We start from the raw sequence: 16,572 nt of genomic DNA on the forward strand, positions 1-16,572 counted from the left end.
TTAAGATCATGTGCTGAGGACACCAAAAAATCAAGAGTGAGCATAGAACTAAAGTTTTTATTAAAAACAATGTTTAAAAGAAACAGTGCATGGTATCTTCACACAAGATGGCTCTTGGAGTGTATACTGATCTATACTCTAAAATACTTTTCATACAACCTAAATATATCAAAATAATTTGAATAAATTACAACTTTTCCCTTTAAAGGAGTAGCATTTCCACCAACTGTTCTGACATGAGTGACTACTTTTCCAATCAAATGAACATTTCACGAGCATTTGAATTTTGCTGCTTATTGTCTTTATAAAGGGCCGCGCCCTTCATTTTGCAGTTCAAAATGGAGAACAGCATCACATTTCCGCTCCTGGTCTCCCACAGTAGATCAATAGCACTCAAATGCACTTAAGTGCTTTCAAATAGAAAGCATCTGTTCTCTACTCATGTCTAGCACTTCCCTTCTTAACGCATCCAGATCAACGCTTTATATTCAAGCAACCTGCAGCAAAAAAAATTATGACTGACAAAACAAGGTGAAATTCATTATAGATATGCTTAACTACCAAGGGGCGGGGGCTAGAGGTGTACATGCCATTCTAATACATTTTACAGGAACACTGTTCTGCTTGGCAGTGGGCGAAAAACAGTCATGCAATATGTGGTCATTATGACTTGATAAAAACACATTATAAATAAAGTCACGACATTATTCATTCTAGCCTGCTTTGCTTCACCCCACGTACATGTTGTGGGCTGAGACAAGAAGCCGGGATCACATTGTCCTTAAACAGAAAACCAGGTTGGTAACAACAGTGCAAGGTTATGACCTCAGACATAGTCAAGAAAGAAGTGACTCATGGACTAATTTAGTCGGTCATGTGGCACACATCTGTAGTATGGAGAAAAAAAAACAACTTCTATTAACACCTGGCAATAGTCATTTGTGTAGCGCGATTATTTTCCCCAAGTGTGGAGAGATGTAGTAAATTCGACTTAAGCTCTACATTTATCTGCAGTTTGCACCCATTCATAAATTACCGACATGTATTTCTACATGCTTTGCACACGCAAATTAGGGCTGCGATAAGTGCCACATGACAAATGAAAAGTGAATCAGCGCCATCAGAGCAAGCAGAACAGGTGACAAAGCATATTCAATTCGGGCCCAGCTCGCGGGGAGGACAGAGCTCGCCTCCTTCGCGTCTCTCCTCAGCTCCGCTCACTTGCGTTTGCTCTTGGTGTCCGTGGTCTGAAAGACGCTGGACGCAGACATGAGGTTCTCGATGTACTGACCGAGTACCTGGTTCTCCGACTTTAACTTCAAGTTTTCCTCTTTGACCGCGTCCACCCGCGCTGACAGGTCTGCAGCAAAAACAGACAAGTTCTTTTTAGTTTTTTTCACGAGGAATTACCCACAAGAAAATTGATGTGTACAAAGACATCCAGATTTTGTTCACTTCAATCGCTTTCTAATCTGTAGAGCAAGGGTCGCCATTGTGATGCAGGCAGGCACAAGGTAGTCCCCCCCAGGACCACATGAGCCTGCAGGCCTGTTCTAAAAATAGCTCACCAGTGATGGGACATTGTGACTTCCTGGCAAAGTTGTTGAAGTGATCATTTGAATAGGTGAGCATTGGCAGAGATTTATAGGGGACAAACAGTGCATATTGACATTTATCAGTTTCCTGATTATAGTAAGAAATCATTAACATGATCAGTATCTTCACCTAAATGAAAATCATGAATTATTCATAACATATCAAGAAGGTTAATTTGAACAATTTATTACATTTCAGAAGTCTGAATCCGACTTCGCTCCGCTGTAGCGTTTCAAATAAGATGTTGACCTAAATCTCACATGAATATTGAATTTTCAGGATAAACATAGAATGCATAGATGGCATCATGGCGTTGAGTGACAATTGTCGTTCTTGCGATGTAAATATGCAGCTTAAGGTCATCTTAAATAACACGTTTATTTTAATTAAACCGATTGTCAACGGAGAAAGGTTTTTGCCACAGCCGCATAGCCCACCCCCAAACACACTGTTGCTTTGTGATTGGTCCGCACCCCGAGGGGCTGCCGCTCGGACAAAATCAGCGGGCTTGGGACAAGATGGATTCTCTGGGTTTTTCGTGCTCCCCAATTCCGCGAGAATTCAGCTTGCAGGCAAAGTCAGTTATCGAGGGGCTCCCCTACAAAATCAGGTAAGATTTCATATTATGTCGGCTTGATTGTACTTAACATTTACTATGAAAGTTATGTTTTCTTATATGAGGCACACACGTTCATATATTGCACTGTCAAGGGGCTGTGGAAAAACATTTCAGATAGTTAAAGTTGGATCCAATTCCCACATTTCTTTTGAAGACATTTTATGGATTCTTTGAGGAACAGATTTTAAATCTAGTCAATTGCTCTATTCAGACGGACGTCTTCCCAACTGCCTTTAAAAAGGCGGTGGTAAAGCCCCTTCTAAAGAAGAGCAATTCTGACCCCAGCGTTTTTAATAATTACAGACCGGTATCCGACTTACCGTTTTTAAGTAAGATTTTAGAAAAACTGGTTTTCCTCCAGATAAATCATTTTTTAAATACAAATAATATTTTAGAAAAATATCAATTTGGTTTTAGGATGAACCACAGTAAAACCCTCTTTTAAGGATTTTAAATGATATTAGGTGCACTGCAGATGTGAGAAAACTCACAGTCTTGGTGCTACTGGATCTTAAGCGCTGCTTTTGATACAGTAGAACACCAAATTTTATTAAATAGACTTAAAAATCTAGTGGGCATCTCTGGTACTGTTTTTAATTGTTTTTATTCCTATCTCGCAGACCGATGTTTCTTTGTCAGTATGGATACTTGTTCCTCCAAAACCCATGAAATTAAATGGGGGGGGGTTCCTCAAGGTTCGATTTTAGGCCCCCTACTTTTTAATCTTTATATGCTTCCCCTTGGGGATGTCATCCGGGGAGGCCGGTGGCCTCTACACTTTGTGTGGGGTCCGCCTGTCTAATCCGGGCCGGGGGTCTCTGTGGTGGTGGCACCCCTGTGGCCGTGGGCTGTGATTCCCCTCAGCGCGGATGAGCTCCCCTTGGGTACCCTTCTCTCATATGGTTTCTCTGTGCCTTGTCATGTCTTTTTAACACATTTTATCAAGTTGTGCACTTTGTGTGGGTGGGTGTGAGTGCTGATGTACTGGTGGATATATGTCTTTGCGTTTGTTGGGAGGGCGTGAACAGATCTTTTTATGTTGTGTTTTGGATGTTTGAGTTGCATTTGTATGTATGAAAAGTGCTATATACCGTATTTTCCGTACTATAAGTCGCTCCGGAGTATGAGTCGCACCAGCCATAAAATGCATAATAAAAAGGAAAAAAACATATATAAGTCGCACTGGAGTATAAGTCACATTTTGGGAGGAAATTGTGCGCTTAGTACTCATCATTTCCACTGAGCTACGATGCTACATGTAGCATACAAGAAAGTTACGGTAAGATAACTTTAAACTCACCAAAACGATTGTAGAGCGCTTAAATAAGTCTTTTATTCATCCATGTAGAATGTTTCCAAGTCTCCAAAAGTATTTATGTATTTGGTCGTAATTATGTATTCCTCTCCTCTCTGCTGAGTGTGCTCCTCCTTACGTGTGAGCCAGAGGCAGGAAACTGCCTGTTTGTGGTTCGTTCTTATTCAACCATCGTCTGTAAGTGACTTAGACAATTGTGTGTACTGGTAATGACCATGCAACATTTACATAGGAGCTGAATTGTGGCTGATTGTACTGTGTTGTTGACTGAACATACTAATCACTATCGCTAATGCTAATCACGGTTGCTAATCGTTAGCATGTCTGCCTGTTTGTGGTCTATTCTTGTTCAACCATCGTCTGAAACTAAGTTAGACAATTGTGTGTAATGACATTTATATACGAGCTGAATTGTGGATGATTGTAGGTTGTTGACTCAACATACTAATCGCGATCGCTAATTGTTAGCACAGGCTCATCTTGTTCATGTCTATGAAAATACATGTGTATGTAATGCATCACAACAACCAATCACGGCTCAGATTCAGAAAACAGGTCAGCCGTGATTGGTTGTTGTGAGCAGTTGTGATGTCATTTTCAGTCGACAGAAGACAAAATGGCCGCCTCCAGTCATGGCTAAAAACGAGTGCATTTTACTGCTTAACTCATATTCCACAAACGTAAAATTAATCAGAACGCCGTGTTTCAACTAGTGGGCCTGCTGGGAACATATTCTTGAAAAAAATATGTTTAGGTTGACTTCCACTTTAACGCACCTTTTCATGACGATAACGACCAACATGGCTCTTTGATGACGAAAACATGACGTGACGTACATGAATTTTCGGTGACGAGACAAGAAAGGACGAAATTGTTAGCGTGTGGTCCGTCAGACGTTCAAAATTTATGACATCCCTTCCTATCGTACACGCAATCTGTCTTTCAAAAAATTGCAATGCTGGTGCAACCTATCCTTGTTTGGGCATGCCCACCGCCGGGACACCACGTGGGGCGCACACAGGACGCCCACACCGGCACAACAAAACACGAACAGGTCTGCGGTCATTCGTCTCAGCTCACGCACTGGTCGGAAACGAAGGAAAGATAAGGACAAACTTTCTATACAACCCAACAAAAAGAACAACACGATGCATTGTAGACAGTGGTAACGGTGAATGTGGCCACAAACTAGGTGGAAAGAATGACAAATCTCAAGCGACATCAGAGGGCTCACCACGCTGATATTTTGTCCCAACTCGTCCTCTTAACACTGTATACATTTACTTGCACTCTGTTATTCAACAATTGGCTTGTGATCAATTTCATTGTGCTTAAGGTTTTCCACATAACACGTGGCGCAAACGGGCTGAGTTAAGGCATACGTTATTTTGGTTGAGCTAACGTCAAGGCTAACGTCAATTCATTTGCTTGTTTTGTGTAAAGTCAAATGTTAAAAATAGATTAAGGCAGTGGTCCCCAACCATTTTTCTACCACGGACCGGTTGGTCCGCGTTGGTGTGTGTGTACCATAATAAATGCGAATCCACAGGTTGTTTTATTTCACCAATATTGAATGACTTTTTAGCATTAGCAATGCGGTTAGCCGCCAAAGTACTTACCGGTACATTTTTTGACAAATCCGTTAAAAAATGCCTGTATGTACGAAACCTTGTATGCCTATTTTTAACTAAAAGGGACTAAAACCTTTTTTGAATTTTCGTCGACTAAATTTACGAAAACTATACTGAAACCTTTTTGGGGAGTTTCTGTCGACTAAAACCTTTTTGAGTTTTCATCGACTAAAACTAGACTCAAACTATCACTAATAGGAATGGCTAAATGTGACGAAAACTAATAAGCATTTTCATCTGAAAGACTAAGACTAAATCTAAAATGCCTGCCAAAAACAACACGGGTTGGAAGGTATCTCAGGTGATCACCTGGACAGTTCAGCTTGAAGGACTCTAAATGGAAACATGACATCCATCAATCCAGGGAAGATCCCATGTCCATAGAAGTGCTTCTTGAAGGTGGCCTGATCAACAGCGCCTGGCAACTTGATGTAATCCTTCCTCAGTTCACATCCAGACTGTACACTACTTTGCAGAGTAGATTCACCCACAACACACAAATCTGGTGTTCCCTTTACCGAGTCACACAAAAAGCTTTGTCTGAAGCAAACAAATCATTTCAGCTGCAATGTCTTTGTACCTACGAAAGCGGTCACAGAAAATTGTCCAACTCATTAAGCGGGTTACTTCTGTCTCTGAGAAATCTTCTTTCTGGTCTTGGTTTTGGCCCATCAATCAGTGTGCACTAGCATACGTAATCGAGAATCGCTAGGAACCGGAATCGAATCGAAGAACTGGAAAATGAATCGTCCAAATTCAAACGACGCCCAACTCAAGTATTTTTTTACAGTCAAATCTCTTTTTGTTGTTTGTCAAGAACAAGCATTGCATAAAGATGAAGACTGCTTTAGCATCCCAAGCTAGCGGCCATCATATGTAGCTTATGACTTCTGATCAAGAGTTTGTGTTTAATGTTTTACATTGCATTAGTTAATTTTTCTTATATTTCTGTAACAGTTAATGTAAAACACACACACATACACACACACAAAAACAAACCCCAGATGTGTTGGGTACAACAATGGCGCAGTGTTCAATAGTTTTTTTTTTTTTTTTTTTAACATATTCATTTCAATAGTTAGTGTCAGTTTATACTTGTATGACAGTTAAAGTGGAAGTAAACCCAAACATTTTTTTTCCCAGAATATGTTCTATGCCGGCCCACTAGTCTAAACACGACATTCTGATTAATATTGCGTTTATGGAATGAGAAATCCACCCGTTTTTAGCTAGCTCAGCGGGCAGCCATTTTGTCACTTCAGATAATGACCAATCATGGCTCAGCTTCAGAAAATAGGTGATCTGTGATTGGTCGTTACCTGAACCCTGAGCAGTTGTGATGTCATTTTCAGTGTACAGAAGTGACAAAATGGCCGCCCCCTGAGATGGCTAAAAATGGGTGCATTTTGCTGCTAAACTTATATTCAACGGCGGCCCGGTGGTCGACTGCTTAGCACGTCCGTCTCACAGTTCAGAGGTCGTGGGTTCGATCCCGGCTCCGGCCTCCCTGTGTGGAGTTTTCATGTTCTCCCCGTGCCTGCGTGGGTTTTCTCCGGTTACTCCGGTTTCCTCCCACATTCCAAAAAACATGCATGGTAAGTTGATTGGACTCTCTAAGATTGCCCCTAGGTGTGATTGTGAGTGCGGATGTTTGTCTTTGTGTGCCCTGCGATTGGCTGGCAACCAATTCAGGGTGTCCCCCGCCTACTGCCCAAAGACAGCTGGGATAGGCTCCAGCACGCCCCGCGACCCTTGTGAGGATAAGCGGTACAGATAATGGATGGATGGAACTTATATTCCACAAACGCAATATCAATCAAAAGGCTGTATTTCAAGTAGTGGTGACTCATAGAACATATTCTGGAAAAAAAATGTTTCTGTTGACTTCAACTTTAAGGCTATTAATAATGTTACCTTCCAGAGTATGTTGCAGTTCCAACACCTGATTTATTAGCCTTGTCTTCTCCTCCATCTCCACCTGGTTCTCCATGTCCCCTGAAAGAGAATCATGCAGCAGCATCTCTACACTACAAATTCTTTGTTTTTGGACACTATGTCAGTAAAGAGTACACATACCATCTATGTCGCAGTTCATGACGAAGAGATCGATCTCTGGCTTAGTATACAGGGCTGCAGCTCTGCTGTCCACTGAAGCAGAATGACACACACACAGTTAGGGATGTGGATCAAAAAAACATTGTGTGGACGGTTTCCCAGTAATTGACAATGTAAATATTTCACAATACCGTGTCAAGAACGTGATGGTTTACTTCGCGTGGGAGTTCATCGTGAGCGAAGAATAGAGCCGAATGCATTGTTTACGTTGTTATAATCAGCCCCCGGCCAACATCTTTCCGGTTGGAGTTTTCTAACCATGAGAAATGGTGACTACCGCCGCCGATGGTATGGAAGGGTATTACATCTTATGCATGCGCAGAAGGTACTTTAATGGTCAGCGTCGCTGTCTGTCGTTGCGGTGTGTTTTGCCAGCGTGACGTGCCGACAGCCGGCCGGACGCCACAGGGGGTAAGCGTCTGTCACTGTTGGTGAACGTCGTTTTGGTGTATAAGGGCCTTGACTTGCACCGAGACAGGTTTCACTGGGCACGGCTATTTAGTGGAAGATGATTTGCCCAAGCAAAGTAGTGATGGGACAAGGCTTAAGCTTGATCAGTGCTAGTTTATATAAATATTCATATAAAAATACCAAGCCGTGAAATTAGCACTTTCACAAGCGTCATTTGCAAAATGAATAATTTACAGTGTCTAGTCTACAAAAAAAACAGAGCGTGTTCTAACTAGAGGTGGTAAGATATACTACATTAGCGAATGAGTCAAAGAAAAAAAGTTACATGCATAGTATGCGCCAGCTGGCCGACCAGCTCGGACTCAGACATACACGCTCCTGTTTCCAAGCTCCGCCAGCTCCGCTTTGCAGTAATTGCATAAAACTTTATTTTTGTCCTTTTCTAGTTTAAAGCGACCCCAAACCTGAGCATCGCTTCTCTCTCTATATATTCCTCTATATTATAGTCATGTCTGCAACAAATGTCAGTGCGGTAAATAGGGATACTACTGCATTGGGAAAGAATAAACAAACAACAACAAACCTGTAATTATTAATAATAATTAAAAAAAAAAAAGCCCTAAAAGCATGCTGGATACACCTTCAAACTAGACAAGCAAAGCAGTTTGCATTTAGAGCTTCAACAAAACATAAAGAAGAGTAAAACAGAGAATCACAGATTATTGAGGTTTTTCATTTAAGTCAACGGTAGCGACCATCCCAAAAAGTTGCGACGGTCTTATGTCACCTGCAGCCCGTTAATCGGAAGGTCGAGGTGAGACGCCGTAACAGCGAGCTAGTGATAGCAAGTTTAGCAACAATGCCCTAATTATTAAAATAATAGCTTTTAATTTATGGATGGTATGATGAAAATTTATGGTGAATATTACCCTGAAGCTTTATCTTATTTATTCATTTTTTAAAATTGTGAATCAAAATCACAATTCCTGTCAGCAAAATTGCAATTCGCGTTATTGGTCAAACCATTCAGCTCTTGAACACAATTGGGTGGATTTAGTGGCAAAAAAATAAATCAGCCATCATTATATTGAGGTATTTTGGATTTAAAAAAACAAAACAAAAACAGACTGAACCAGCGTGAAGTGTTGTGCTTGTCGTGCGCATTTAGCAAATATTGCGACTAAGCAAGCCGGCACAAGTTATGTTATGGTACACCACATGAAACAAACATGACATAAAAAAAAGTTATTAGTACATTTGGCAACATGATAAATTGCGAGGGATCCTGTCTGTGACCAGAAATGATTAATAAAATTGTGTTTCTAAAAAATCTGCAGAAGTTGCACTGTTGCATTTGAGCCACGAGTTGTCCTCGTGTGTTGAAGTTGTTGTTCTGAATTACACAGCACCTCTTCATTAATTTATCACAGAGCTACCCAGCATGTTGCTGCACAACATGGTTCGACACTGATGGTGTGCAATTCTGAATTTTTATTTGCCTTCATACAGTAGAAACACATAAAAATGAGAACTTGAAGATGTCAGAAATGCCCGGATATTCTCAGATATTCGGAATTGTCCATAGCAGGGGTTCATTGTACGTGTAATTAGAAAAATAAATAAATACAAATCTGATTTGGGAATCAATTCGGATTTTTCCACTTACACTTGCAGTGTAAATCCTACTTTTTTTTGTAATAGTTTAGTAGTTTTTGTAATAGTCATTAGTTACATGAAACATACAGTTCCGAAATTCCCCAAACAGTTGCAGCCCTGTGTTGGTTATGAGATGTTTGAAGCTTCGAGCCGCAGATGCCGCACCCGGTTAGTTGCTTCATCGGACTCTCACAGATTACTGGTTAGGTTCTTCTTATTCAAACTTCTAAATTGCTGCTGTTTTTTTTAAACTTGTTTCATTCATTGTCGATAAATAATGAGCATGGTACAATTTAACAAATAGATTGACGTGAAATAGATTGGCGTGCGAGGTGCAGCGTCTTAAAAGTCGAGCAACTCCATCAAGTAGGTAACATATTAAGCCCGAGACTCTTGTGTTATATTGTACATAGTTCTGAATCATTTAGCCTTTGGTAAACAGTCTGTTATCATGACGGCCTCTAACCCCGGCGATTTCCATCACTTTAGCTTGTAGGCCGTTACTTTCTCCGCTATGAGTAAGCCAAACGGATGTAGGGGAAATGAACCCATGGGTATCAAAAGTATACAATGACAATTCGTGTCCTAGGTCTAATCAACTCGACATTTATCAAATCAAGCCAGGTACGACCATGTCCGATAACTGACATGTCCAAGTTAGCTTTGCTAGCTAACTAGCTTTTGCGGCAAACTAAGAACGCCCACTAACGAAACTACAACAGTGTAGCGTCTTACCAACAAAACATAAACTCAAAGGTGTAGATGTTCAAAAGCTCAACGCAGAGCGCCTTGCGAATATGTTTCGACGAAGCCGCCCTATCGATTTCTTTTGGCCACAGGGATGCAGCTAACATTAGACGCTAACTCAGGCAGCTAGTGGCTGTATTTTCAAAAGCGGTGGGAAAGCAGAAAACAAAAACGAGTTGTATCGTGTTCCCACTCACCGAAATCAGACTGGGTGCTCTTCGAAATACAGAGTGTTGTTGCAAACACGGACAGACAAGCTAACACGCGCACACACGTTGATTCAGTGACGATGACGACACAACTGAATCTGATGAGGATTCCTCACCTCTTGTGCCTACACTGACTGACAGGGGGCGCCGCAACTGTCTACCATTACATATCTATCTATCTATCTATCTATCTATCTATCTATCTATCTATCTATCTATCTATCTATCTATCTATCTATCTATCTATCTATCCATCCATCCATCCATCCATCCATCCATCCATCCATCCATCCATCCATCCATCCATCCATCCATCCATCCATCCATCCATCCATCCATCCATCCATCTACCCATCTATCTATCTATCCATCTATCCATCTATCGATCTATCCATTCATCCATTTATCTATCTATCTATCTATCTATCTATCTATCTATCTATCTATCTATCTATCTATCTATCTATCTATCTATCTATCTATCTATCTATCTATCTATCTATCTATCTCCCCATCCATCCATCCATCCATCCATCTATCTATCTATCTATCTATATGTCTATCTGTTTGTCTGTCTGTACCCTCACAGTTCTGAGGCTTGGGTTTGAATCTCGTTTTTTTTTTTTTTTGTTAATTAAAACTACACCGTGATTAACTGTCAGCTGTCAATCACTTTTCTGTAGTGGGGCCTGGGGCGACTCATGCTAAATGCCCAAGTGCGTCACTGGGTGCTGTTTTAGCCACACCGCCAAAAACTCAGGAAAACTAAAATGGAGAAAAAACAGTTTAAGGCTATCAATACCCGAGTAATAGTTGTCTGTCTTTGCAAACATTTTCACAATTAATTTAATTAATGTAATTTGAAACAAATCTCTGAATTCCCTTTACAGGATATTTTTAGCTCAATATGAAAAGCTGTAGGCTATGAGTATTCGATATCCTACCTACTACATGCACTGAATAGTCTACATACAGTATTTGCACGCTAATTGTCCTCATAAGATAATTCAGTGCATTGCAAGTAGAACAACAAAGGCGCACTAGGAGAACAACAAGAGGCAAAACTGTGCACTGCTCAACAACTGTGTGCTACTACAGTGACATAAAATTCTACTAGTTAACATCTAGTTCTTCACTAGTAGTAGTAGCATGCAGATGTCGACCACTGCCTTACTCATAACATGACCAAACCCTAAAAACAGGTGAGCTGTGTCTGTGACATTCACAAGCTGAGCCCTGGATAGGCACTGTGATGTCAGTTTCAGTTGACAGTGACAAGACAAGACAAAATGGCTGCCTCCTGAGATGGACAAAAACAGGTTGATTTTTTCCAATCTGCTTAATTTATATTTCACAAATGTAATAATCAAAATACTGTGTTTACACTTGTGGGCGCACCAAGAACATATTAATGTAAATACAATTTCTGACTTTACTTCTACTTAAAAGTTTGATCACAATCTACAGAGAACTATGAACATAGACGTTAGTTAAACCTCTATGATAGACAATCTGTTTTTTTAGAGACGGTGGTTTGACATGAACAATGGGAGTCTGCTCCTAATTAGGAGTGGATTTGTTTTTTCTCATCTTTTTTTCAGTTAAAGCCTCATGTGATTAGCCAAAAGGGGTGGTCGCGTCTGTGTCCACACGAAACAGAAGGGCAAAGGGAGAGGTTACACACTCAGAGTAGGCTACAATGAGCACACAAACTGGAGAAAGAGAGAGAAAAGAGAGCACAATATACAATTTCTACGTGAGAGACTTTACGCAGCTGACAAAAAAAATCATACAGAAGACATACGACCATTCACACTCACATTCACACCTATGAATGGAAGAAGCGTGAGTGAGAAAGAGCATGTACACTCCACACAGGAAGGCCGGAACAAAAATGTACCTATAAATTTAGTGAGACAACCTGAATCATGGTCAAAGGTCAGATGTTTCCTATTAGTGTCAAGTGCATTGTGTAATACTATTTCCCATTCAACATCTAACGAATTAGTGTTCAATGACAAATAATTTACAAATCATGCACAAACATCTGTAGGTTTCTCTTTTGTGTCAGACACTGCAGAAATCAATATTTTCCCTAAAGGCAGTGGTCAAAATTCAAATGAAATAAATCGATGTATCGTTTTTGGTATATCATACCAATAACTAAGTAATGGAACTTTGAAAGGAGTTACAGTACCATAGTTTTGTCTTCTCCAACAAGCAATTCTGGTTTTACCAGTTAACATTTGCCTTCTTGCCCTTGTTTTAAGTTTACAATGTGACAGCATTTGCTGCAGAAAATAATGAATGGAATTAACTGGTTCAATTAAGTTTGCTGGTACATTGTTACAGGTGAACTTTAAGGTGAGAATGTAAACTCCCTTTTCATGCTCACATGCACAAAGGAAGTGTGAGGCTTTACCTGAGTCGTCTGCCAGCGAGATGTTTGTAAAAGTCTCATCTTCCTCCCCGGAGTTGGCCTCCATGGCCTTACTTGCCTTTTTCTCCTTCAGCTTTTGTTTGTTCTTATTTTTGTCTTAGAAAAGCAATAATAATTTCTTTGTCTGGCCCTTCCTCCACACTCGCCTGCTGCCTGAATCATTGACAACGTCATAGCTACCTACCCTACCTGACTGGTGACTCCAGTTACAAGAGGTGTCATGGAAAAAGATCACTATGGCAACAAGTGCACCTAAGGTGAAAAAGAAGCTTGCAAGTAAAGCATCACAGGTCAAAGTTTGAGTACCAGTAACACCACATAAAAGGGTTTATAAACAAAATGGTGCACATCCTCCAGTCACACATTAACCTGAATTGTCAGCGAGGCACATTTTTCGATCAGCATACGTCATAAACCAATTATTTGATGCAGTGTGATATTGTGGAATCTGTCATTGGATTAACTGGTTCATCAGTCCTTTTTTGGGCAACTGTGCTACACTACACTATAGCCTAGTGAGCCAGAATACTTCAGACGACACGAAGGGGAACGTTTGCTGTGGTTGGATCTGTGGTGTTAGACTGCACTCTAGTGGTTAACGATGAACACAGCAAAACAGCGAAACAGGTTTTACTGTACAATATTTTGGATTCAAGTGAGAGCATGCAGCGACAGCATCTATTGTAAAGGCCCGATAATCACTTCACTTTCTGGAACTCTAGCAAAGTTGCTGACTCTTAAGCTGAAGTCTAAAATGTATCATGAGGAATTTTAGTAAAGAATGCAATGCTTGCATATATGTGCAGGCATACAGTCCCTCCTATGAACCAAATCACGAACCAGATGCCCATTTTGGAACCCTCACTTTTCCAGTCCATGCAAGACTTTTGTCCAAAGCTAATTAAGACATACATGTAGACGGAATAACAAGCTGTAAAAGAGCATTAGTCCATCTGTCCATCTCCTGGCTACTTCAAAACTGAGCACATTAGTATGAATATACAGTAATGTACTGTAATTTTAGGTTTTTGAATTATATATTTTTGTGGATAGACAGAAGTCACCCCTTGACGGCTGGCTGCTTAACCTTTAAACTGATCAAGTCATCTTTCATGTTGGTATGGATGCTAGGTCAAATTCATAGGCCTACTGTACATATGGGACACATGACCACTATTCACAATATCAGTGCATACATTTTGTTCGCCCCCAAACAAGACTTTTTTTGAATCTCTACTTTTGTATTTCTATTTGATACTGAACAGAAAATACATTCTGGTAAATTCTACATTAACATAAAAGAGTGCGACAGTTGCTACATGGTTGTGAGTGGGTTGGCAGACTGAAAATGGCAAAGTAACTGCATGGAAAAATGTTACATTCACGTTTCACCATTCATTTGGGTAATGCTATGATATAAAATGTCTCTTCTTGCACACTAGTGATTTGGATTGACAATCGCATAAAAGAATGCCGCCAAAGTGCCAAACCTGTCCCCCCTTCCTCCTCTCGTGGCACTGCTCCTCGACTGGTCACCAAGCTCGTCTGCTGCCACCACTGAAGAACCAATGCAACTCAGCAGAATCAGCCTCCCCCAGGACGAAGGCACCCGGTGGGTTGCGTAGGGTCTTTGCATTGTTTTGGAAACTCCGGGCATTTCATCAACCAGTGCCACTCCGACCCAAGGGTCCTCGTGCGACCACAGGAACTACTCTCCAGACTCGCCACCGACCAGTAAGTGCCATTGACGGAAGGCCCTAGAGACTGTGAAACACCAGACGGTTTGCCTTTCGCTCACCCATTTCTGTTCCGGCAGTGCAGGCCCTGCAGCCGCAACCCCTTCCTGTTCCGGTGACACTCACCCAGTGGCCACCATCCGATCCTGTTCCGGCACGCATCTCCTACAGCCGCCACCTATCCTGTTCTGGCAGCACATGACCTGCGGCTGCCACCATTCCCTGTTTTGGCGTTGTACAACCCACGGCCGCCACCAGCGCGCTCTGACGGTGTACGACCCACGGCCGCCACCAGCCCCCGTTCCGGCGTTCCTGTTCCAGTGGGGCACGTCATGCAGCTGCCACCCGATCCTGCTCCATTGGCGCAAGCCCTGCGGCCACCCTCCCCTCAAGTAAGACCAGTGTGCCCACTGTTCGGACCACCCACCGGTACTGTACACAATACCATATATTTTTCCCCCTCACTTAATTTGTTTTTTAAATGATCCGTCTCACTGTGTGTGTGCATGCGTGTCTGCATTTGTCATGAGAAATGTGTTCCAGTAAAAGTACATTCCAGACTTTGCAGGCAACCAGGAAAGGCTACACTGTTAGTTTATGATCTTCACCACACATGCCCCCATCTCCCTCCTCCTCTCTCCACTATCTAGCTCTCTCTGCTCGCTGTGTTATTCCTTTCTCCCGTATCTCATCGTATTTACACACACTGTTCTGGAGGGCACACGTGCTTTGCTTTATTTCAAACAACAACATCAGTTATTTCACTTGAGCCACATTATCATTACTTGGGACTTTGCCAGTCAGACCTGCTGCAGAGACAAGTTGACCTGCTCCGGCATCCAGACCAAAACACGCTGACATCGCTACAGAATATAATTATAAATCATAGAAAGGATTGTATATTCCATTTTAGTACTTTCTGCATTTTTGTTTATCATGACCATCAACTTTACCGTATTGGTCATCAAGCATTCAAACTACAGTATGACAAAATTAATATAATTTAATAATAAAAATAATAAATGCCTTAACAGTGTCATGTAAGGATCGGAATTTGGACCCATATGCAGACATGACACAGAAGTTGTAGAGTAAAAAGTCTTTATCAACGAAAATACAAAGTAACTACAGAAAGCTGAACTGTGTGAACTATGCCTATATGATATAATAAAGGACAAAGCATAAAAGGGCCATAGCAACTGTATAGCAACTGATACATCACGTAGCAACCAGCCATAATAACCAGACACACAAGCAGGGGCGGAGCTATGGGTGGGCCTGGGTGTGCACAGGCCCACCCAGATTGACAGACTGACAATGAGATTCATGAAAAAAATATCCATCCATCCATTATCCATACTGCTTATCCTCACAAGGGTCGCAGGCCTGCTGGAGCCTATCCCAGCTGTCTTCGGGCAGTAGGCGGGGGACACCCTGAATTGGTTGCCAGCCAATCGCAGGGCACACAAAGACAAACATCCGCACTCACGATCACACCTAGGGGCAATTTAGAGTGTCCAATCAACTTACCATGCATGTTTTTGGACTGTGGAAGGAAACCGACGCAGGCACGGGGAGAACATGCAAACTCCACACAGGGAGGCCGGAGCTGGGATCGAACCCACAACCTCTGAACTGTGAGGCAGACGTGCTAACCAGTCGACCACCGTGCCACCCTGAAAAAAATATATACTTTTCCATTTTTGGTAAATGATTTCATTATTTTTGAATGTGGTTTTTATTTTATTGAATATTAAGAATGGCACAATTGTGGTTGTCTAAGGAAGATCTGAACTTCATATTATTCAGTTGGTCATTTTATTTGAATATACGTTGTGTCGAGATAGGAGGATTGTGCTCAGTGAGAGAAATATTCAGGCCCACCCTGATTTTTCCAGACCCACCCATTTGCCACATTCTGGCTCCGCCCCTGCACACAATCATAAATTATTCATTTTATTTATTGCAATATTATTCTAATCCTACTTAAGAGCATGCAGTGGAGTAACGGTTAGCACATCTGTGTGGAGTTTGCGTGTTTGCCTTGTAGTTGCGTGGATTTTCTATGGCTACTTCAGCGATCTTACAATCCATTCC

At 41.5% G+C, this 16,572-nt stretch overlaps 1 protein-coding gene and 1 long non-coding RNA gene across 2 annotated transcripts; one reads left to right on the plus strand and one right to left on the minus strand.

Moving 5' to 3' along the window:
• Positions 1 to 43: 43 nt before the first annotated feature.
• Positions 44 to 12,916, minus strand: scoca (short coiled-coil protein a). The gene is made up of 4 exons (XM_086033146.1): positions 12,722 to 12,916; positions 7,238 to 7,309; positions 7,076 to 7,156; positions 44 to 1,360 (listed from the first exon to the last, which is right to left on the minus strand). The coding sequence occupies exons 1-4, from the start codon at positions 12,783 to 12,785 to the stop codon at positions 1,218 to 1,220; spliced, it is 360 nt and encodes a 119-aa protein (XP_085889272.1). The 5' UTR covers positions 12,786 to 12,916; the 3' UTR covers positions 44 to 1,217.
• Positions 9,455 to 15,771, plus strand: LOC147145492 (uncharacterized). Its single transcript, XR_015087109.1, has 3 exons — positions 9,455 to 9,545; positions 14,182 to 14,473; positions 14,556 to 15,771. It is a non-coding gene; the product is annotated as an uncharacterized LOC147145492 (long non-coding RNA).
• Positions 15,772 to 16,572: the final 801 nt, after the last annotated feature.

Source organism: Filicampus tigris, chromosome 6 (assembly GCF_054856515.1).
Source record: "Filicampus tigris isolate MCC_2025a chromosome 6, RoL_Ftig_1.0, whole genome shotgun sequence".
Classification (NCBI taxonomy): Eukaryota; Metazoa; Chordata; class Actinopteri; order Syngnathiformes; family Syngnathidae; genus Filicampus; species Filicampus tigris.